General features: G+C 36.2%; 3 protein-coding genes across 3 annotated transcripts in view; 1 reads left to right on the top strand and 2 right to left on the bottom strand.

The window, feature by feature from the left end:
• Nucleotides 1–2,325: 2,325 nt before the first annotated feature.
• LOC139146170 (synaptosomal-associated protein 29-like) lies at nucleotides 2,326–4,836 on the bottom strand. Its single transcript, XM_070717579.1, has 3 exons — nucleotides 4,678–4,836; nucleotides 3,092–3,482; nucleotides 2,326–2,492 (listed from the first exon to the last, which is right to left on the bottom strand). Exons 1-3 carry the CDS (start codon nucleotides 4,834–4,836, stop codon nucleotides 2,326–2,328), a joined length of 717 nt encoding a protein of 238 aa, XP_070573680.1.
• Nucleotides 4,837–6,822: 1,986 nt separating this feature from the next.
• LOC139145247 (synaptosomal-associated protein 29-like) lies at nucleotides 6,823–15,319 on the bottom strand. The gene is made up of 3 exons (XM_070716279.1): nucleotides 14,853–15,319; nucleotides 11,106–11,478; nucleotides 6,823–9,617 (listed from the first exon to the last, which is right to left on the bottom strand). The coding sequence occupies exons 1-3, from the start codon at nucleotides 15,063–15,065 to the stop codon at nucleotides 9,451–9,453; spliced, it is 753 nt and encodes a 250-aa protein (XP_070572380.1). The 5' UTR covers nucleotides 15,066–15,319; the 3' UTR covers nucleotides 6,823–9,450.
• Nucleotides 15,320–15,407: 88 nt separating this feature from the next.
• LOC139146169 (BCAS3 microtubule associated cell migration factor-like) overlaps nucleotides 15,408–24,457 on the top strand; it is a gene marked incomplete at its 5' end in the record, with an annotated part of 32,764 nt that continues 23,714 nt past the window's right edge. Inside the window, 8 exon segments of the mRNA XM_070717577.1 lie at nucleotides 15,408–15,556; nucleotides 17,202–17,323; nucleotides 17,940–18,040; nucleotides 18,386–18,525; nucleotides 19,295–19,402; nucleotides 19,720–19,873; nucleotides 20,506–20,589; nucleotides 20,929–21,105. Coding sequence (XP_070573678.1) covers nucleotides 15,408–15,556; nucleotides 17,202–17,323; nucleotides 17,940–18,040; nucleotides 18,386–18,525; nucleotides 19,295–19,402; nucleotides 19,720–19,873; nucleotides 20,506–20,589; nucleotides 20,929–21,105 — 1,035 coding nt within the window.

Below are 24,457 nucleotides of genomic sequence, written 5' to 3'. Positions count from 1 at the left end.
TGTATGTGAGCGACCATAATACGATGGTCATAAAACAACACCCTTGTAGAAATCAAAACAAAGCCATTAAAATACTTTCAATGTGATTTATATAACTTTAAGTCATATAAATCAAAATATATGTGCAAAGTTGTTGTGCATTGATTACCATAATAGGCTGCAAATTTCACATCACAAATCTGCATCAGCTTTCAAGATCAACCCAACCATTCCTAAAAACAAGATATGTGCAGTAACCTCAGGGAACTCTGGCTCCTTCCTTGTTTCTTTGCTTGTTTATGCATGTTTGTTTATTTGTTACCTATGATTATTTCCATATACAATAAAGAGTTGTATTTGTGTTTATGTTTGTCGATAAAGAAAGGTGTTTATTTGTTTATTTTGTTTTTTGTTTTTGTTTACAAGTGAAGTCAATAAATGACACTTTAAAAAGTTTTTAATACAATCTCTCATATGAAATAAAGCATACCCGTCCTGTGCCTTGAGGAGTAAGCAGTCATGTGTGTCCACCACTCTCTCTGAATACTCACCCTTTCAGCCACACCCTTTCTAATAACTCACTATTAGAAACCAGGGATAATTTGAAATGGCAGATGTGGTATATTTCCTTTTTAAAGGTTTTGAACTTTTTACAGTCCTTTTTGAATTTTAGAGCAATCTTCAGGCTAGACATATCACCCAGATTTTTTGAAAAGTTGGTTCCTAACTTCCTGATGTAAATTCTCATTTACAGCACCAATTGAGAGTGTATGTGAGCGACCATTAAATACAATGGTCATAAAACAACACCCTTGTAGAAATCAAAACAAAGCCATTAAAATACTTTCAATGTGATTTATATAACTTTAAGTTATATAAATCAAAATATATGTGCAAAGTTGTTGTGCATTGATTACCATAATAGGCTGCAAATTTCACATCACAAACCTGCATCAGCTTTCAAGATCAACCCAACCATTCCTAAAAACAAGATATGTGCAGTAACCTCAGGGAACTCTGGCTCCTTCCTTGTTTCTTTGCTTGTTTATGTATGTTTGTTTATTTGTTACCTATGATTATTTCCATATACAATAAAGAGTTGTATTTGTGTTCATGTTTTTCAATAAAGAAAGGTGTTTTATTTGTGTTAAGGTGTTTGTTTATTTTTGTTTTGTTTTTTTTGTTTACAAGTGAAGTCAATAAATGACACTTTAAAACGTTTTGATACAATCCCTCATATGAAATAAAGCATACCTCTCCTTTGCCTTGAGGAGTTACAGCAGTCATATGTGTCCTCCTCTCTCTGGATATTCACCCTTTGAGCCTTTCCTGTTCTAATAACTCACTATTAGAAAGGGTGAGTATTCAGTATTCTTGACAGGGTTGTTGTAGTGCCACTCTTTATATTCACATACATTTCACTCTATATATTTTTCTGTCTTTTTATATATATAAAAGTAATTAAAATATTATATAATAGAGTATAATAATCAGGCGAATGTACAGGTGTTTCTGAGGATTAGCTTTAATGGCAAGTCTACCACTTTTTGAACATGTTATGGAAAAAGGAGATTGATGTATATGCATGTATGGCAAAGAAAAACAGCATTTATGCAAGTAAAATGTACTTGGTCACCATAGCCACTGTGAGCTCTTTCAATATCATTTGATATTGGGAAAAGGGATTCTTGGGTGTGTTAAATTTGCACACCCAGGTGGGGGTGGAGATGGGGGGGGGGGGGGGTAGATGGAAGGTGAATACATACCAAATAATTTGAATGTTTATGATTGTGATTATAATTAAAGTAGTATGCTACAGTTGTATGAGAGCTAGAAGGCCATGATGTGTTTTTAAGATATAGGCCGATTGAAGTTTTTTGACTATTGCATATAATTTGTGAGCCAGCTGGCTGTATGATCTGTTCAGAAGTGAATATTGGTTTAACGATACTCAATTTATCACCAAAATGTTTATTTTAATTGCGACCAAAATTAAAAAATTGGTAAATCAATTATTAAAATTAATTGAGTGTGCAATATACATATACAGAGCAAAGTATAAAAAAGTCCACAAAAAATATTACAATTGCAGTGTGAGAAACAACTCTTTTTAGCAACTTTGACATTCCTTGAATTCTCGGTGCATTTTTGAAAGCAAATTCCTGCACCACTTGAAATCGAGTCAAAGCAAAATTTCATGCACTTACGGATGATGGACTTAAATTTTGTTGTCAAAATAAACATATAATTTAAAAGTATCAAAATCTTCAAGTCCAAATCAAATAATGATAGATTTGAATGCATGAAATTTTAGATTCAAAAATACAATGCTCTCAATGACAGGATTCATGTATAGAGAAGTTTATTTAAATCTTTGTTTGTTTTGTAAATTGTAGTGTCCACATCAGCAGCCTTCACATTTATCCTATCAACAAGTTCATTGTGCTGATCTAGCTCTTCACCAAGTCCATGTGCCAAAAATGACAGCCTGGTCAGTCCTGATTGTATTCCATCTGTAATAATATCAAGTGCATTAATTTTTTAGTGGAGTATTAGCCTAAAACTACTCCATGCATATACACACATGTATTCCTGGTTTTTATAAGGGTGATGAAAAAACACAAATATTATAAAATATGAAAATACTGACAAGATTTAAAGCAGGATTTTAATACTCTGAATACTAAAGTTCTGGTGTAATAGAACTTGGAGTGTATATCTTTCAAATGTGACTTGCTATAAGCATCAACAACTCACACATTGATATGCTACTACATCGCTAGCAATGTAGTTGAAGGGAAACAGTCGTTGGAACTGCAGCGTCTTTGTGAGTTTCTTGTTTACAAACGATGTATTTCGTGCACAATATCTAGATGCACCTCACCATCATAACTGCAATATTTAAAGTATATGATGTAGATTTTGACAGACATTAACCTTCATCATTCACCATTGCAGTGTTTACATCGGTCGTATGGGTCCCATATGACCTTTTTGCCTTTAAGTCTTTTAGTCTTATAGCTTTTACTGAAAGTGATTGAAGTGAATTACATATCATTTTCAAACAAGTATGCAAACACTCTTGTTTGTATGCATCACAAAGAAAACTTACCAATATGGTTATCTATTTGTTGACTAATAGTGTCAGACTCCATGGAATGTAGTGTACTATTGTCAGCTCTCTCATCATCCAGAACACTGGAATTTTCCTGAACATGACCCGGAAATAAAGGATCCCTCAATCTCAGTGCTGGATGGCCATCATTCTTTGCACTCTCTCTGGCTTCACTCTCTTTCACTGCTTTCTGCAAACGTTCACTGCTTTTCTTCTGTATTTCTGGTTTTTCTTCATCTTCTCTCGGCCTTGATTTGAATATGTTAGCAAAACCACCAAAGAAACTTTTCAGTGAGGTTAGTCTTCGTCTTGTCGTATGTATATCTTTCTTGATCTGATCCAAATTTTTTTCAGTTCTGTTCAGCGTATCCCGTTGTTTCATAAGCTCCTGTTTCATTGTAAAAACATGCAAAACAATGCAATGACAAAAAAACTAGTCTTCATGAATACTAAAGGTCAAACCCTGAAGAAAAAACCACAAAAATATGTCCCCTAGCTATTAAATAGATCTAAATTTTTGTCTATAAATTGAATGATGATTTGTGTTGTTATTATTTTTCCCTGCTGTTTTCCTGGTTATCTTAATCTGTGCAACAAGGCCAAAATAATTTACAGCGTTTGAAGACTTTATTGCATTACAAATCCCCTTTATGGCCAACTAACCAAATAATATATAGCTTGTAATTTTGAACCTGACAGTATGATATTAATTGAAATTTTTAATTACTATTTCTGTGTGTTTTTTTAAATACTCACTTCTCAAATTTAGCCTAGATTGAACCCTCTAAAGCCAGACTTTCTAGTAACATAACCAATATGGTGTTTGTACATAAAATGATCAAAAATCATGTTTTTTTGTGATAGGGGGCTTGATCATTACCAAAATCCAATAATGAAGTGTTTCAATATGTTTATGAGACCTAGGGAAATTATTCATGTGGTACATTTCCCCCTTTTTTTCATCAGATTTGGAGTACGTAGTTGGAAATGAAAAACTTAGCCTTTCACACTTAATTGTTGTCATCTTTTAGGGGAGAACCATTTGATTTTTTTTTTGGGGGGGGGGTGCGGAGGAAATGGGTATTGCTACAAATTTTTTATCTGTCACCATGACAGCAGTCGATATTTTCCTCAAGCCATCACAAGATCAAATTAATTTTTTTTGCTCCTTCACCTATTTTACCAGAAATCCTCCACCCTCCCCAGAAATCAAATGGTTCTCCCGTAAGAGATGTTTTCATATATCACACTGCAGTGTACTGGTAAAAAAATGCCTGAATGCCAGTCTTTGTTCTACAGTAGGTAAAGTTACATATCAGCTTGTACCTTAGACCTTACATTAGCCCACCTTGCAGACATGAGTAATATCGATCAAAGGTTGATGAAGTGACATTGAGCTGATTCATGTATATGTGAAATACATATGCAACCATCGAAGGTTAAAATAAAGTATGTCGTCACCAATACTGAGATATAAGCTGAATGTGTATTTAAGAATGTACAAGAGGTCAAAAGTACGTATACACTCACAAAAGTACAACTTCATGAAGAATAAATAAACATGTTAAAATTAGTATGCTTACTTTCCCTGTCTCTACTCCCATTTCTTCAGATTCATCTACAAGCATGGAAGAACGCTGCAAACTCTGTAACATTTTACGATCTGTTTCCTGGACTTGATTTCTTTGTTGCACAATATCATCATCCTCATCCTCAAATGGGTTTCCACTATAGCTTGCCATATTGTGTTTCTGATGGTGGCTTTGCCACTGTGTAAACTGCTATACTAGATCTCACAATAAAGACATTTTGGGTATAATATGCACTTTTGAGACTGTGGCAGACACATTGCATGCGTCACTCCAAATTGTATTTCCTAAAGATATTTTTAGCCTGTTTATTTAGTGTAGTATAAGTGTAGTTTTAAGAGAGAAACTTGTTAAAGGACAACCAATAAAAACAAAGTACTTCCATAAGTGGTGAAGTTTATACCTAGATATATCACTGAATATGGGAGGAGTTTGTAGTATTTGTTGTTGCGTGGTGAGGATAGAAAACATGTCGTTTGTATGAAAAATGAGAATTAACATGGGTGAGTATAGACATTGAAATATTGCTTTATTTGTATGAAAGTGAGAGCTTATCACGCTTGTTAATTGCTTTATAATTATTATGTCATTTTGTGAAGTGATCTTAGTCTAAGGAATGTTATCGGTAATATCTAACTCTAAAAACTGTGAAGAATTGGTTACAAAGGCCGAATGTACAACGCACAAATATACATAGAAAATGTTACCCCTAAAATTGACAAAACAAGTACGATTTGATGATACCTTGCAAATGCCACAGATTGCATTTCTTCATAAGCACTGGTTGGAAAGGAGTTCTATTTCCATTTTTCACCAAAGACTCTTACTTCTCATTTTTCTAATTTTTCAGCAATTTTTTTGTAAAAGTCTCTTCCTGATTGCAATTCATTTCAATGCAGTACTTGCTGGTCATTAATAAAAGTGGTTATAAGGTGGCCATAAAGAAAGACCTAGGGCACTGAAACAAAAAGATTTTAAATACTCTAGATTTGATTTATATTTATAGAGAGAGGGATACACTAAGAATTTACTGCTTATTGCATCAGACCCTACCTAATGTATGCTGTACTGAAGTATGTTGTTCTGAAGTGAGGTGGAATTTTTTTATAGGTAATCATAAATCCATGCTTACAAGGAGTCCAATCTTGGCATTCCTCAGAGTGTAGAGGTACTTTTTTACTTTAAATTATCAGCGATACGTGAGCCCTATTCTATACCAGCCAGTGTGGTCTTACACAAGTAAAGGGCTGATTGCTACCTGGCCCCAGTACTAACAGCAATCTGTTGGATTAGCCCAGGTGTGCAACCTATTCAATGTGCAGCAACTTATTGGATTAGAGCAGTATTTACACACCAATGCAAGGCCAATTGTGGACCTTGCACCTGCAACTCTACACTTTAACTCCTCCATCATAGTTACTATGGCAGACTGATACACATAACTTGATATGGAAATGAAAGGGCTATGATATTCATTGGAAAGCTTATTACAACAGTATAACCATACTCATATCAGCACTGAAAATATGCAGACAGTAAGGACAGACAGTGATCCTCCAAACATCAACATGATGGTGACAGCAGGTACCACCTAGATTTAGTGTCAATGTGATGTGTATAGATGTTTGTATGTATGACATCCTACTTGAAAATAGTCAATAGCTGACCAACAGTACCAAGTCACCCTGCAAAGGTGTCAATGTCAGCATTGCCAAGTTTCTCTAGTTCATACGATGGTCGAACTTGCAAATTTTAGCATCAAGATGATAAAATATGACAATCAGGTTGACAACGGTGTGAGGTACTAAATTTTGCATAAACTATCCTCACGATGGTTACTGTAAGTATAAATTTCAATACGCTATTTGCATAAAGTAACATAAAATGAGAAAACATCCTATGATTGTTTGTTATTCCTTTTGAAGCTTAAAGCTGTATTGAATGATCGTTTATTAGCAGTAAATAATAATTGTGGCCCTTACTCATTCTTTTATAGTTTAATTTTTTCAATAGACTTATAATCACTTCTCTGGGCATGGAGACCAGTTTAAGAGTCCAATGGAACAAAACTACAAGCTTGCATCATGATTGTAATTCTGTGCCTGGTGATGAAAATAAAATCTAATTTGACGAAACAACTTTCCAGTTAGAAATACACTTTATTGAAAACTTCCTTGGCGTCCAATGGCAGTTTAAAGCCACATAGGTAAAAATTCCAACCTGTGTACATTGAATTCTAGAATCAAGGTCAAAGCTGTTGACAGTTGAAACTATAGGTTTGTTGAAAGTTGGAATAAGATGTATGGTCATCCGGAATAAGATGTATGGTCACTCCAGGATGTTCAAATGCCACTGGAAAAACACACTTTTGATTGGTAATTTGTCTTCAAACGGTGAGATTTTGATGAAAATGTTGATGCACAGTTTGTAAAAAGATGACTTTTGAAGACAGTCAAGGTTCAGTGACTATACACATTCTATTCACAATCCATAGTAATTCCACAGCTTTCCTAATACACCAATACCACATTCAGCAAATTTCATGAAAACATAGTAGCTGACCTAATCACAGTAAAGGAAATTTATAAAATCCAGAAAATCCAGGCAGGTATCTTTGGACAGTGCCCTGACTAATCTAAATATTATCTACCCTGATAATTTTGTCTTGCAAGAGACTATTTTATTCAGAAACATTCAGTGTTACATTTGTTGTGTTTGTTTGAAAGGATCTTCTGCTGGTAGGCAATATTTACACAACTTCTTTAAAATCTTGAATGTACTTCTCACGATGTTTCTTTGTCAGATTTACACCGAAATTTGCCATGATTTATTTTCTTAGATGTTGCAAGATACCAGTGCTATATTAGACCCCCTTTTCAAAATAAATCTTGCTCTGAACACAGAGACAATCAAGAACAAGTAAATTTTGTAATTCCACAAAAGATCAATAACATACTGTACAAAAATATGACCCGCGTACATGAAGATCAAGAAGCTCAATTTTTCTCAAGACAGACAAGTACTTGACATAAGATATATTTAGCCTTGACTTGATCAAAAACTGCATATTAAAGTCAACTTTACAAAATACATTCCTACCATCTACTGTATTATACACCAGGAAACAGATATGCAACTGATCACAGTATTATTTCTGTCTTAGATATATAGAATTACGCTGCATTACTACAAAACAGAACAGAGACTAAATATTTTGACAAACTTTCAAGGTTAATTTGTGAAACGGAGCAATGAGTATAAGGTTGGAATCCCTACACTACAATAATTTCCTGACTGGTTAAAAATTCAGAATACAGTATCTGAGCTGAATACCATAGTTGCTTGTGGACAGAGTTCAGTGTATCCTAGACTGAAAGATCCGTTGCTTGAGGGGGAGCATAGACAGCGCCCTCAAGTGACAGATCTTTGTCTAAGAGTATTCCTACAAGTGCTTTTAAGTTAATATTACCTGACCTGCATTCTTGTAAATATGTATAAAGTAAATATGTATAAATAGGTAGAAATCAGACAAAAGTAACATAAACTGTGGAGTTTTGTGATAATGCAGCATCATCTTTTTCATTTCTTGCATATTTTGTTATTTTCCTGGGTTATAAAATAATAATTTGAAAATGACAATCTAGTTAGAACTTTAAACACTGATACACTGTCAAGGTGACATACATCATTACTGCTAAAACATTCCATAAGTTACTACACCAAAATTACACAAGACGTCAAAGATTCTTTGAAGGAGCATTAAAAAGTCCATCCTTGAGATCGTCTCACACACGTTTGCATTTTCTGTAAAGACTGTTTGCATTGGCTTTAACCAAAATGGCTGAATATATTTAAACGATAAAATTCCTGCAGAAGTCAGACTTCATTTTGTCGATGATATGGTGTTTCAATATTTGTTGCCACCTCTTGATTAACCCTTTGAGTGCTGTAATTTTTCCCACCAAATTTTAGAGCAACATTTTACCAATTATTATGAATTTTTCTGTAATTGTTTTGATAATTTTGGACCTAATGGACATCGTGTTTTGTTGGCTACAGTTTGTTATCAAATTTTTGGCAAAAATCTGAAAAAAATTGACTGGAGTATATTTTATAAAGGTGACAAAAGTTGACTTTTGCGCTCAAAGGGTTAACCTTCATTTACCCTAGTCAATCTCAAATCAAAATCTTCATCTTCATCACTACTAGTATTTACCATGCACCAGCACCTTGCCAAATTTAACATAATTAAACTTGATTGAAATTACAAACCAACTGTCAAATATTTACAAATTCATCAAGAAATGTTTCTGTGATTTCGTGATACATTCCCTTGAAAAGCTCAAACAGGAAAGTGAGTGAAAATTTGGAGCAAAGTTTCGACAGTAAACATTCTAACAAGCCTCTTCTTAAGCTTTAACCCTTTCACCACCTGACTGTGGTATCAGCCCATTGTTGTAAATAGAGTGGGTGGACCTATAAATGGGGAATTGGGGGTGGGGGTGGGGGTGAAAGGGTTAAGTGATGTCACTATCAGTAGCATAGCAACCAAGAAGGGAAATTTGGCAGAGCACGTTGCAATTCGCCAGATCTAATTTTGTTGATCTAATGACAGTGTTAACAACTTTGCATTGATGAATTATGCCTGAAGGTAAACTGAAATGAAATACATATTGAGCTTTTCAAAAGAAAATTTCACTAGAAACCGCCCCACTCTTTCCACCATATTACCTAGTCATGCATTTTGCCATAATAATTAAAAAACTTTCACTTATAGAGTATTTTGTTCATCTGTTTGTTTGCACCGTAAACTGACGTGTCTGCTGTCTTGGTCTTGTTTGTCACTCTCTCAATCTGGTCATTTTGAAGCTCTATCTCATCGCCAAGTCCAAGGGCTAAATCTTTAAGTCTGCTCATGCCTGATGACATTTCATCTGCGAAATTAAAATAAATGCAAATGATAAAACAAGCAGTTCAAATTTGTGATAAAATCTTATGTTGTAAAATATCGTTAATATGTGTTCATGACCAAAGTCAAATTTTCATACATATCCATTGCTCAGATGAATTCTATTTCAGGAATGAACACAAGGAAAGAGTTTCAGAAGTAGAAGGTCAATTAGATTTGCATGTTCCCAACTCTTTGATTTTGCAACATATTTCTTGAACAAGACATCATCGTTAACCAAAGCATTATAACCTTACCAGGTGAATCCGAAACATATATTATTGCACCGTATTTGTAGATTGTCATTTAGTAATTATTCCTCCACAGTCCTCAATAATAAGTATCCATCTCTGGCAGCTATTACATGTATATATCCATCTACGTTAAAACTTGAATACAACAAGCATTTTGCTTCACCTTGTCTAACAAATATTTTCAAGGATGTACGAACCAACCGACTAGCCAAACAGACCAAGACGTGACCAACTCATACTGTTTTTCACACAATTACTTTTCTGAGGTGGATGTACAACAGAGATGGTGACACATGTACTGTATTTTTATACCACTGACCATATTCCATGTTGGAAAGTTCAACAAGGTGTGAAAGAAGACGTCAGGATGCCAAAACATGCAATTTTTAAGAGAGATGCTAGTGCCACCATGCTGACTTGCAGCAATGGTAAGTTATCTTGTATTCAAGCTGTAATATCATGCTTCCATTGCAGCATTGCCAGTGACACAGGGAGAAAGCATTTATAACAGTTATCTATTACTGATGAAACTTGCCACATGCAAATGCCACCCCTGGAAAGATGCAATGATGTGTTCCATGACGTCACATTACAGATACTAGTACCCTCAGGTAAGACAATCTCAAATAAAGCAAGCTGAAGAGCGCCCCCTGTGGCCAAAATTTCCCTTCTCCCTGAAGCAGTGGGTTACACCTTGACCATACATTACTTGTGACTATGGTGAATAGCTTATTTACAATATGTCCTTGAACTACTGTTTCATACAGAGCTGTTGTATGACCATAGAATATTTCTATTTTTCTCAACGAATGCAGCTGCACATGTCTACAATTACTTTGGTGATAAATTTTACAGCCCATATGTCACTGATGTTCAAATTGTATGATATTAATTATAAGCATTTGAGTTCCATTTGCTGGTATGTAGAGCTATGAGTGGTTTGTGATGCACTCAATGACACTGATTTCTCAGCTTTAGTTTCAAAAAAGTGTTTTAAAAGGAGCAAAATGACAGATAATGAAAGTTTCTGTCTCCAATGCCATGTTGATCGGTAGCACCCTTTCTGGCTTATGAGGTTCCTAAGATCCTGTACATTGGCCCTGATCAATACATGTGTAACGATGATATGTTTCTTTGAAGAGTACTTTTCTACATTTTTCACCAATCACCTTTGCTATCATAAATTGTACTGACTGAGTAAGATGAACAAAAGTGCTCACCTATATTTCTATCAATCTGTGCATTGGCGCTTCTAGTAGACCGATGTGATCCAAATCCATCTGTACGATCAGCGTCATAACGGTCATAATAGTTCTGACTATACGGATCCCGTAACCTCATCGCTGGATGCTCATCGTTCCGTGGACCTTCTCTAGCTTCCGTTCGATGAATAGCTTTCTCAAGGCGTTCACTCGTTGCCCTTTCATTCTTTGGCTCTTCCTCTTCCTTGGGCTTCGATCGGAACATGTTGACGAAACCACCGAAAACGCTTTTCAATGAGGTAAGGTGAGTCTGCGTGGTTTTCAAATCTTTGTTGATTTTGTCCACGTTTTTTTCGATTCTGTTCAGCTGTTCTCCCTGCCTGACAAGTTCCTATATTGTGTTGAGAAAAACAAAGTACAGGAAAAAAATCGTTGGTTAGATTGTAAATCCAAATGTTCTGAAAGTATTCCTAGATGATGAAGTATTCTTCAGAGACTTACATTTGAAAATGTAAACTGTGACATGAGTTGCTGAGTAGCTAAAATGTCTACGTTTCAAATCCAATGTAAATCAAAAATGTCAACAGTGACAATTATAGTAATCGTATTCTGTCATCATTGACTTGAGAGCCATTGATTTGAATTACAATGAACTTTACATAATGCATAATGTTATGTAATGCATAAATGAACAATATATGTGTACCTGTATTTACCATTACATAATCCTAAGGACCTTCTTAACCCATTTTGCCACCGTGGTTTGGCCCAAACCCATTGCTGTCAATGGTGAGTGTGGACCTGTTCACAGGGACTCAGGGGTGGGTAGGTTAAGGGACTTTGGTCTTATTTATTTATATAGCCATTCATTGATTTGCACTTCGAGTGGAGACATGCAAAAACAAAATATGCCACCAAAGCCATCTCACTATACTAACATTTAAAATGAATACGTGGCTGAAATGCCATTTTAATAATAAAAAAATGGATGTACGCATATTAGTTGGGGCTGAGAACATTTGGAGTTTTAGTTTGAAGGTAAAGCCAGAGAGTTTTAAACCTTGTTTTCCTGTCTTGTAATCAACCTTCAATCTAAATTCTATAATCTACATTCGCTGTTACTGCTGATACATTTCTCAGTATTTTTATTTTGCTGGTAATTTAAATACCATTTCTTTTTTCTACTCCCAAAATAACGTCCGAATAGGTAGCGTTCAACTTTCCAGTACAGCTTGTACCTGTCACATCTAATGTTATTGATTAGAATTACCATTGATTGATGCTATTACTGTTGAATTTTTATCCAGGCTAGGATTCATTTGTACAATACCACTGCATTTTGTTCACAATGCAGTGAACTGGCACTTCTGGTATTTCTCATTCTCAAAGAAAAGTACGCTTGACACTAGTGTTTTACAGATGAACAAAAAGGATGAAGATAGTATGAAAAAGGATAGCTGATTTCACTTCAGTAATACAATTATCATTGCAGTGTTTGGCAATTTTAATATAGGACAACACAGAAGAATCAGCTCAAATATTCGTTGTTAGTATTAAAAGTAGTGATATATTTCTGGTTGTTAGGGATGTCACAATGAGATGTGAAATAATCACACAACACCAAAGAAACCGAACATAATGACATTCTCCCCTTAAAAACCTTGTTCCTGAACAACGACAACAACAGCCCACCAATATTTCCTCTTCAATTCCAGTGACACATATATGTTTTTATTATCACTTAGCTCATATAGCTGTTATACATTTTTACATTGTGATTGTATAATTGTACCAACAGATATGGTGCTGAAAAGACTCATATTCCTGATGAGATTAAACAGAAAGCAAATTGTTTCAACCAATTTAAAACTAAATGGAAAACAAAGGCTTGCAAAGTTTGAATTTGGTAGCAGGTACACACAGAGAACAATAAGTATACCAAATCAAGAAACATGAAACTTGAGGAAATACAGAATGATAAATGGGTACTGGGTAGACCAAAACAATGATTACAAATCTGATTAGAAAATCAGTTGCATTGATTAAATATCGTAAATCATATTCACAGCGTATGAATGTATTGCAGACAGTGATCTTGATCAATCCAGAGGTACTTATTTTCATTGGGATCTAGTTTTGCTGTTTTGCTCGTAGGCATGTTTACCAGTCACAGATTTGACAGAAATTACGAATATGCGATGTATGATTAAGAAGACTGTACTCTCACAATTAACAGTTAACTGATAAATCCTAAAATAGGTGATGTCATCTGTACCACGGAAGTACTTGCTGGTACCTCCGTGTCTGTACACGTGATTCCTAACCAACTTTACAGAAATTCTGTAAGTTTACGTTTGATCTGATAAAAGCTGAGCTTGCATAACTACTGTCACCAGCTTTAGAAATTCTTTGCATCAGCTCAATACAAACATTTTTTTTTCTCATCAGGGATAAACAGTATGCTGCAGTCTACTACATTTATTCACAGAGTGCACTATTGACAAAATATTTTTTCACACAATGTCGAATGAACAAACTCCCTTGTTTCAGAATAGGGAAGTGTGTAAAATACTGTGAGTAAACATTGTCATTTCCTCTACCTGCACATGTAGATACATGGCAGTGATTACACGATGACGCATAGGTCATATAGGTGAAGGGTTACAAATCTGGTGGGCTGGTCTGGGACTATCATTTTTACAGTGAAACAAAGAAAATATCCACATGTCTGGTCTCACATATGGATCAGTGCATACTTAATTGATTTATATGAAAAAAAAAGTTTAAGTGTTGATCTAGTATGCAGGACCACTGGATGTAGAATATACTGACACAAAACAAACAATTCAAAACGGATTTACTCATCCCTAAAGGTCATAATTATACTTTGTCTCTCCTTACTTTTGTCTTAGATGTGAATAAAAAACACAACCTTAGGAAAGATGAGTGAAGTACTGATTTATGAAAAGTTCTTGGACCAAGTACACTACAGATGCTAGATACACATACAGATCCACATTTGACATAGATGGTAACATGGGCAAAATGGCCCTTTGGAGTTTTATGTGAAACAGAAAATGATTATTTATAAATGCTGGCATGTCAAAAAGTATTCCTATCTGAATATATTGCTTGAAAATTGACTAAGCCATACATGTTGTATTTCCCATACCTATTTTCCCTCAGGTCAAGCCAACCTATTGAAGGGAGTGGCATGGAACAAAAGATTGGCACAAAATGATCTGTTTGTACATAAACATTCTGGAAGCAGTCATGTTACTTATAACAGTGTGATTATGGTTCACAAGCTACAAGAATACCGTACCTAAACAATATCAAACATCGATGTGCAGGTGAGTCATTATTATAATGGATGACATCATAATATTGTTGCTTGGACAACTTACACCAAGTCATAGACAAATTGTGGTTGTTTTTTAAACTGTCTCAACAAAATAAGAAATAATTTCTATTGTATTATAGTAAAATAATTTTCAATAACTTCAGATTGTTCAGTTTAATTCGAATAATAAATTCTCAATTTGAGATTCAAGGCCATCTACTACATTTGTAAACTGTAAGCAGGATTGTTGTTGCTGATCTTTGTCTTTTAAATCTGTGGTATTTATAAAAATTAAGGCTTTTCTCAATGTTTGATTAGTAGTACAACACTTAAAGTGAAAGTACTGTCAAACAATGTTGTGGTTTATTGGTATACGTTTTGAAAGCAGAGCACAACATTAATAAACAATCAAAGCACCTCACCTCAGCCGTGTCAACCCCTATCCTCTCTGTCTCGTACATAACGCCCAGGGCACGTTGAGTACTCCGTAATGATTCCTGTTCTCTCTCTTGTTTCTGGTGTTGTACAAAGTCCCAGTCGTCGTCATAATTATCCTCGTTTCGCCTCGATGATGCTGCTTCGAAGCTGTATTCGTCGTCATCGTCAAAAAAGGGATTCCTTGCGCGATTCGCCATATCGAAGGAAATTGTAGTCTCTTACACTCGTCAGCAGGTCAGTACGAGTAATCAGGTGTACATCTCATCCGGTGTGGCAGTGTCAAAGGTCACCAGTGGATTCTTAACTTTGAAATATAACGTAACCATCAATTTAAAAAGCGAGATTTTGATCATTGCTTGACATTCTCTTATACACGATAGTATATATTCTGTATATAGACTTTATGACTTGAATTTATACATTTAAAAAGAGCACAATCTAGTCTCGTAATACCTCGTTGATGACGAGATGTTGCTTCGCGGATAATCAACAACAAAGTGTGACGTCAGATTTGAGGTTCAGCTGTCTCAAAATGACGAACGTCTAAAATTTTTGCCCCGTTTTACATAGAACCTCACCAGGACTTCGTCGACTGGTTGCACATTAAAGAAGCCTTCAAGATGTCAACAGACTCGCCTAAGCGATTGTCAAAATGCGCTGGCTCAGTTGTGAGGCCCCAAGCTGTCAGGTAGGCTATTTTCAAGTCTGTGTTTGCAACTCACTTCACTGCTCGTCAGACGACCTAACTTCTTTCCAACTTCCTTGCCTCGTCAGTTAGGTCAAATGAATCAACTGGTATCGTTTTCACTCGCTAACGACCTATCTTAAGCCGTACATGTATTTCGAGTTTTGAATTTGGCGATACCAAACTCAGTTTGCAATTCCATATTGTGGGCTGATAATGAATAACATTCGAATTCCTATCTGCAATAAACGGACAAGATTGAATGTTTGCATTGATGCGTGTAATTACAATATAGTCTAGTGATATTGTTGTCTTTTGAAGATGTGTTGAACAATACTCCATCGACTACATAATCACTCCGCATGTCAGGCAAAAAAATACTGTTGCCTTGTCGGAGTTCACGCCAGATATGTTTGCTCAACTTAAGAATTCTAGCATTTATGCAAATTTTACTTTCCTCACAAAATGTTGATATAAAGTACAGAAATTGTAAGGTGTGTGGGTACCTGGTTGATGTATAGTATTGTTTTATGAAACAAATTGATATGCATATTAAGGTCAGAGCGCATTGTCCTTTCGCAAGTGAACAAAAGCAGTACATGCATATGTGAGAGGCTATACGTGAGCAATAACTTAACCAGTGGATAAAAAATTCATATTACGTATTCCCATAGGTTACAATGTTGGATCACATCACAAAATAAATGGACATGCATAGAGTAATTCAGACAAGAGAAAAAATGATCACCCAGTAATGCGGCAGTCAATGTCAACCCCACCTCGGGGCATATTAGGGGATTTGGAAATTAGTCTTATGAAATTTGTCAAATGCCCCACCCCCTGGGGCAAGACAATCTGGAAAATCCCCACCTAAAACAAGTAAATCTCCCACGTTTCCCCCACCCCGATGGGTGAAGCATTCCTAAATTCTGCACTTGTCCATCAAAGTGACTGGGGGGATCAATATGAGGCAATTGCCCCACCCCCGTCAGGCATAGTTTCATGGCAAACAAAGTCTAATCCCCCACATTTGTCCCGTATCCTGAGGTGGGGTCCCTCAGGGATTACATTGACTGCTGCATATTAAACACATTTAATCATATCACAGAAGAAATCGATGTGTATTTGTTTACTGGTATATCATCACATTTATTGCCGTTGCTTTCAATTTAGACATGTCAGTGGCTCAGGGCATGATTCTAGAAATGAAAAAATCATAACAACTACTCAGCACAGCAGCCATGCTGAATTGTATCACGAAACAAATTCATGTAATAGTAGTATAAATGACATACACATAATGTTTCATTGTCCTCATTCCAAATTTAAATGAAATGGTTCAGCATCGAATGGCTTTAATTTAATTGTAAAGAGTGCTTGATCATGTTTCTTGAGTTCTAAGTCTAGATATAAACTGAAATTTTAACTCTCGTTCACTTATTTGAGGTTTTATACATGATTGATTAGGCTATGGTTTATCTAACATATCTGCATTCTTCCTTGTATGCTTATTAATATTTGTTGAAATTTAACAAGTTTGTGATGTTAATAAAAATTATATTATATTGAATTGTACTGGAACAAGTGGACATTCTTTATGAAGTGTAGGACGGACAATGACTGTGTTTGCCCTTTTTGCATCTTTCAGTGACAAATCGTATATGGCCAGTGTTGTTGACTTCTTACATGATGCATATGCAGCCACACAGCAGCAAAAGGAAGAGAAAGAACAGGTTGTTTGGATACGTTTTGAAAACACAGCTGGGACAGGTAAGAATAAAAAGTATATGTCCAACAGATCTTTATTAGTGGTACAATTGACAACGTGGAGAACTGTAATTGTGTTCCTTCTTGTGAGAAAAAATTGATCTTCTTCAAAGGAAAAAGATCTCTTAAGGTGTTTTGCAATATCACAAATGCGTGGTTTGGCTTGAAATTGTAAAAATAGTTAATTTAAAGAACTTTCAATGAATACTAGTAATCAGAATAGAGTTTCATGTAACCTCACATTGGCTAAGGTGGGAGTCATGGCTTGCTATGCACTGCATTGAAATCTGTCTTTTGTCCATACTTTCTTCATAGGCATACTATTTGTTCCAAAGTTACTATGTCAACTGTACCATCACTAAAATGAACCAAATTTTGTTAAATGTTGATTGAGCAATGTTCTATATTATAAATAAATGTATCAGGTACTATCAACTTTAGTCAATGGCAAATTGCAGAGACAGATAGTCCTCAATATGCAACTTATATTGTACATACTGGATAGGGAATTAAAACATACCGTGCACGCTGACTTTCCAAATATGGAGCTATCCCATGCTGTCTCTTTTGCCTCGTTACTTTCCAATTTAACTAACATATTGTATGATTTTTCATCCAGGGATCACTTGCAGCTCTGACTACATCGAGACGGACTCTGTCGACCCGCCATTACTGCTATTTGTTGGGTACACCAATGGAATGCAGATATGGACAATTCCTGTAGGTGTTTGATATCCTTCAAAGTCAGAAGAAACCCATTCCTGACAATTATTGTATTTTAATTCAATCAATGTCCCGGTATATAGTCTTTGTGCATGCTACTTGGAAATGCAATGAAATAGGACATCACTCTCATAAGTATAACTATTGAAATTTCATTTTAATTGAATGCGATACCATGTTCAAATTTTTATTGTTTTAGCTTAAAGTCATCTACCGTTTTTGAAATACAGGAATTCACACTTACAGCACTTTGCCAATTTTATCTCTTGTACTATTTATGGCTTTTGTGCCTTCTAATAATGATACAAGGTAAAAAGTCTCTTTATTTTGATTCATTTTCAGGTAAGTGGAGAGGCTCAGGAGGTTTTGTCAGTTCGTCAAGGGCCAATACGTATCGCAAAACTTCTTTCTGCACCAAAGTCAGAAATAACTGACCCACTACAAGAGAAGAGACCATTGATGGTGATGTGTGATGGAGCAGGGTCAGTCTCATCAATCCATCTTGTTTTTTATCTCACAGTTCTTGAATAGTACAATGTATATCATCGTGAATGTCATCATAATTTCATTTCCCCATCATAATATTGGGCAGACCTGTGGATAAATCTTGTAGTCCCTTCATGGGATATGTTTTGGGACACAGACCATACAGTTATTTGCAAATTCACCCATTTCAGTGTGAAACTTCTAAAGGACACACAGTGTTAAATCTCCATATGTGAACCTCATATAATATTTGTGTGGAATACATTATTCCCAGAGGTGTATTTGATTAAACACATTTTCAAAGCAACACATAGCAAAACTTTCAATCAAATTGAGCAAACCTGATCAGTTTTTGGTGATCTACGAACCAGTCTGAAGTTCCTGTATACTCGTTTGTATTCTGTTAGTCCTTAATACACTTTTATCATACATGTCTATTAGCATTAGCTGTTCATCCAGACCATTGGAATGGTGAATTTACCAGTCCAGGCAAAATATTTGGTGGTTTAGGACAACTGCAGCCCAATGGGTCAGCAGATGATATTCCAGCTTTGCCTTTTCATTTCTAATTTACCATTTACACAGGTCCACACTCACTACTGACAACAATAGTTTTGGTCAAAACTATGGTTGTGAAAAGGTTAATTATGTGTATTCTCTGCATCTGACAGACATTGCAGTGCTAGGTGGATTTCAATGTGATCCATATCTGGAACACAACAAACAAAAAGTTAACTTATAGTCTGTATTTTTATTCTTTTCCAGGTCATCACATCCATTCTGTTCATACAGTGTGCTCTCTTTGAAGACTGGTGAAGTTGTCCACACTAAATCCTTCAAAACTCCCATAGTGGATCTCCTCTGTAATAACGAGTAAGTCAAGAAAAAAATAATTCACCTTTCATAGCTTTTAAGGTATGAAAAAAATACTATGATAAAACTGCAATACTTGTTTGCCCTCATTGAGTTTTAGTTTCAATATTTCAAGTATCCAAACAGAGTCAGTGAAATTGCATGCATGCGCTATTATGAACACCAAATCTACAGTCAGTCACACTGTTCATTCAGTATAGTCTATAATATTTGTCATGTATTGCTACTGCTTAAAGTCAAATTCTTTCAAGTCGGTATATGTAGTCGGAATACAGCAGAAACTCCTCCTCAATTTGAACTTCACATTCGGTCTACAGGGTATTGGTTGTTGCATTACAAGAGAAGGTTGCTGTGTTTAACAGCTGTACTTTCCAAGTGAAGTTCTACATCATAGGATGTTACCCTGCCCCTCTGCCCAACCTTAACCCATTGGCACTTGGTTCAAGATGGCTTGCCTATGCTGATAAAAAAGTAAGGAGATTTAGAGAGAAAATGAAACACTAGATTCCTATTACTTTGTCAATTTCTTCTTAAAATTTAGGTTGTATGGGAAGATGAATGTTTGTTTATTTCTATGAAAGTTCATTTAATAATGATCGATATCAGGAGTCTCAGGGCATTGTTGAATTCTGGTGACTTTTACCAGAGACTTTGTGTCAAAAATCATGGACCCATTCCTTTACTGTAACAGTTGATGTATGAGTTATTGGAACACAAATACTCACTAACTTGGCTGAGCACTTTGCTATTTGACCTTGCTGTAAAATTCAATATAATAAACAAAATTTGAAGTGATTTTGTACACAGATTTTGACTTTCTACAGATTCGCAGAAGGGTTTTTTGACTTTCTTTGTGAATTATTATACAGTGCTGAATAAAATTTTATGAACGTTGTATGACATGTCAACAAAACTGATGCTGCAACAGTTTGTTACCAAATGCAAATAAGTGGATTTTCTGGCCCGATTAAAAGGTTATACAGTCAAAGTTGTCTTGGGTACCAAGACAATGTAGACATTGTAGACTTCAAGCAGTCTTTGCTAGATGTTTTGATATGCAAGTGTAACATGAATTCACATATTGATGTCTCTCTCTACTGTAGTTGGTATCTGTACATCAAAGTGGAGGGGGTATGAGCGGAGATGGTGTTCACTCCTATGCTGCCACCGTCATCAATGCTGCCAAGGTAGACTACAATAAAAAAAATTTCGTCACAAATTAGACTGCGCAAATTATAAATCCCTCTTTTTTCAAAGTTTCACAATCAAGATAACATTTCCCATCCTAAGAGAAAGGACCATTGTTAGGTTTTCATAATAAAGGCATTCTCTGCGAAAACCTAATTATTTTTAGGAGCTTTACAAGTGTAAATATGTCTATTTTGTTTATTAGCATATCATTAAGTAAAGTTATCTTGTCAAGATGTCATAGATAAAATCACCATAATTTCCATGACAATTATCAATTTCAACAATCATGTAATCTGTGATGGATACAAACAAGCGATAATTTTTTGGGTTTGCAGACTATCACCAAAGGGTTGTCAATATTTGGAGAGACGGTTGGACGTTTGGCTAGTGGTAAAGACCAGCGTTCAGGGTCACCGACTCACAGTCCAACAGCCAGTGCTGCTAGCAGTGGTGCACATGATAAAATACCGGGCATTGTCACAATCATTGATACAAATCTTATAGAAGGAGAGGTAAGTGTTAAGGTTTATAGTCATGTCATTGCGTGAGGTAGAAACCTTAAACTAGTCAATTCATATGTGTACAGTACTTTAGCCATACTGTTTACATGCTTTGGACAATCTAAGGTAGCTTTAAAGGTCTGGTGAAATGCCCATGTTGCAAAATCACAGAAGTACAGTTGATGGTCTATAAAACAGTTACATTCATTTCTTTTTTCATTTAGCACGCGTGATTATGAAATATGGCAAAAGAAAAATGCAATGTGGGTGTGTCCCCCGAGCCTCTCTAGTCGACTTTTTTCGGCTTTCCGAAGTTTGCCCGACGCCGTATCTCATAATGGGATCAAAGTATTTCACACCTTCGTAAGCTCCCTACGGGGGGTAACTTCTAGGGTTTCCGCTTACATGATCAGGACAGTGTCCTCCTTCACTATGGGAGAACGTTGTTCTTTTGGTGGCTGTGACAGCGGCAAGAACATGAACGGCTCAACTGTAAACTTTTTCAAGTTCCCGTCAAGTGTTGAGTGTTTGAACCATAATGTGCTTGTCTCTGCTGGTTCGTACGATCGGCCACGGTCCCTCGCTACTCGCTACACAGAAGGTTGGGACCTCAATGCAAATCAACAGCATGAACACCAACACTGAACGTTGTGACTGCCATTAAAATGCACTTGTCTACAACACGGAACATCGGGACCGCAATGCAAATCGACAGTAACTTAAAACGTAAATGGAACCGTGATTAAAATGCACTACAACCACAACACGGAAGGTTGGGACCACGATGCAAATCAGCTGCATGAACAGCAACACTGAATGTTGAGACTACCATTAAAACGAACAACAACACGGAACGTAGAGATCGCGATACAAATCATGGAGGTAGAGTCCTCCTTGATACAAATCGACAGCAACACGGAACGCGTCGTTGGGACGGCGATTAAATTGAAGAACAACGGGGAATACCGGACCACGAGCCGAGGACCGCGATGTAAATCGACCGCAACATGGAATGTTGAAGACCGTGATTAAAATGCACAACACAGAACATCTAGACCGCAATGTAAATCAACTGCAACACCGAACCTTGTTGCCTCGATTACAATGCGTATGTCTGCTATGTATAGCAAAAGTTTCAATTCTCGCGAGCGAGCGTTCCTATGCCCGCTGTTTACTGGACAAATTACGTCCAATTTATGGCGAGGGCTCGATTGCGTGTGTCTAAGTTTCAATTCTCGCGAGAGCCATTTACGCATGCTCTACACTAGACTAAATGACGTCAAATCTCTCGCGAGACTTGGCTCGATTGCAAATACGTACGACGGAAAGAACGCAATAATACGGAAGTAGACACAGTTTTTGCGAATTGCCGAGAGAGAAGCGCAGATTAAACAAAAGACTAAAAAACCCACGTTTTTTAGCTCATATTTGGTTTTATATATAAATACCAAAAAGAGCTTATATGATGAGTCTAAGTGGCGTCTGTGTCTGTATATTTGTGGGTATGTGCGGATGTATGTCCGTCACACACAAAGGCTCCCATACCGCCAAAGCTACCGTCTCAGTATTTGGTGTACAGGTAGATGTAGGGGTTGAGATGTGAATTTGTTCAAATGAACACATCAGTGTCAAAATGTGCAAATGAGGTAAGAAAAAGCGAAATTCTGAAACAGGCTTGACACAGGCTTACTCCACTGACTTGAGTCATTTCCTGTCATTGTTTATGAACTGTTACATATTAACAGACCTGCTCAAACCATAGACAGTAGAGGGGAGGAAGACCATCAGTAGAGGGGAGGAAGACCGTCAGTAGAGGGGAGGAAGACCGTCTGTGGTCAAACTAAGGGGGGCTAGCTGCCTTTCTGCTATGCATGTTGCTAAAGTTGACCTCCAGTACCTAAAGTTTCAGACCTTAATTACTTTTGTCATTCTTGTTTTTCTGGTTTAAATATTTCTTGTTGTTTTTCTGGTTGTACTGTGCAGAAATCATTGTCATAACATCAACGTAGAATTTTCCTGCACTGAACAGATAGAAACAACATACATTGTTGATCTTTGGGGCATACTGGTATGTACCAATTCTGATCAAATTTGAGCGACACCGTATAATTGCGGTATTTTTCTTTATTTTACCATATTTTTTAAACAAAAATCAGTTTCGCCGCTGTGGCAAATTAGGATCGATTTTTTTCTTCATTTTGGATTTCTATTCGCATTGGCGAACGTGGCAAGTGGGCAGCGCGAACAGTGTTTTGTTAGCGGATACCTGGCAGAGATAAGGCGGCGTTGGACCTCTATTCGATGTAAATGAACACACCTGTGACGTCACAGACTGCCAACCATTATCCCCGCTATGGGCATGACCTGAGTGTCGCAAAATGACCCATGAAAGCCGTGCATAGAAATATCAAAAAAATTAACACTTGCGCGTACTTTTAGGTTGCAATTCTGTTGCGAGTGTAATAGTCCATGAGCCAGACCCCCAAAATTGGTCGATTGGTACCATTTGGGTGGGCAAATTCCCCCATACATTTTCTGAAAGCCCGAAATCTGAACTTTCTGAAAATCTTTGGTGGACATGTCTCAAAAGTAGCTTTCTGTCTCAAAAGTTGTTGTTATGGTAACCATACTAAAATCTTTAAAGTTAAGAATACTATACAAAACTGACTATCTAGTGAACAGCAAAAGATATTTACATGATTTCATGACATATACTGGTACCTCACATTATGGCCTTTCAGTTGACCCCATGACCTTGAACATTCTGGGTCAAGGTCAATAGGTCATGCCCATAACATCTCAGAATTTCTGTAAAATCAAGCATTTTTCAAAAATACTTTTGCTACGTTTACATAACATAAAATAGAAACTCAAAAATTTGCTCAACAATAGCCCCAGATGTGTGCTCTTTGAAATTAATATGTTTTGTATCAGGGATGATGTCGTTAGTGAGTAATTACCAAGGCAACCATATGTGTGTTTTCAGTTATGCATGTAGCCTATGAGCCAGACCCCAAATTTTGTCAATTTGTTTCCATTTGACTCGAGTGGGGAACAAAGCCGCCTTTTAAACCTGAAAATCTGAATTTTGAGAAAATCTTCATTGGACAGTTTGCTGAATGCGCTTTCAGTGTAAATATTGTTGTCATGGAAACAGCATTCAAAAGCATTAAAATTAAGCATACTATGTAAAATAGATTATCAAATACACGACAAAAGATATTTGATTGATTTAAGAATGCATATCAATAGTTCGCATTGCTTCTTAATTGACCCCATGACCTTTAGATTTATAGGTCAAGGTCAATAGGCATTGCCTTCAGCAACTTAGAAATTGTTTAAGGTGGGATTGTTTTGCAAATAG

Source organism: Ptychodera flava, chromosome 12, assembly GCF_041260155.1.
Source record: "Ptychodera flava strain L36383 chromosome 12, AS_Pfla_20210202, whole genome shotgun sequence".
Classification (NCBI taxonomy): domain Eukaryota; kingdom Metazoa; phylum Hemichordata; class Enteropneusta; family Ptychoderidae; genus Ptychodera; species Ptychodera flava.
Note: the sequence above shows the minus strand (reverse complement) of the source record. Positions and strands in the feature narration are given on the sequence as shown.

Excerpts from the sequence above, each read along its gene's own strand:
- LOC139145247 (XM_070716279.1), bottom strand. The coding sequence starts at position 15,065 with ATGGCGAATCGCGCAAGGAATCCCTTTTTTGACGATGACGACGAATAC. Across the intron at positions 11,479-14,852 it reads TAGGGGTTGACACGGCTGAG|GAACTTGTCAGGCAGGGAGA; the intron begins GTGAGGTGCTTT and ends AACACAATATAG. Across the intron at positions 9,618-11,105 it reads ACAGATTGATAGAAATATAG|ATGAAATGTCATCAGGCATG; the intron begins GTGAGCACTTTT and ends TTAATTTCGCAG.
- LOC139146170 (XM_070717579.1), bottom strand. The coding sequence starts at position 4,836 with ATGGCAAGCTATAGTGGAAACCCATTTGAGGATGAGGATGATGATATT. Across the intron at positions 3,483-4,677 it reads TGGGAGTAGAGACAGGGAAA|GAGCTTATGAAACAACGGGA; the intron begins GTAAGCATACTA and ends ACAATGAAACAG. Across the intron at positions 2,493-3,091 it reads ACAAATAGATAACCATATTG|ATGGAATACAATCAGGACTG; the intron begins GTAAGTTTTCTT and ends ATATTATTACAG.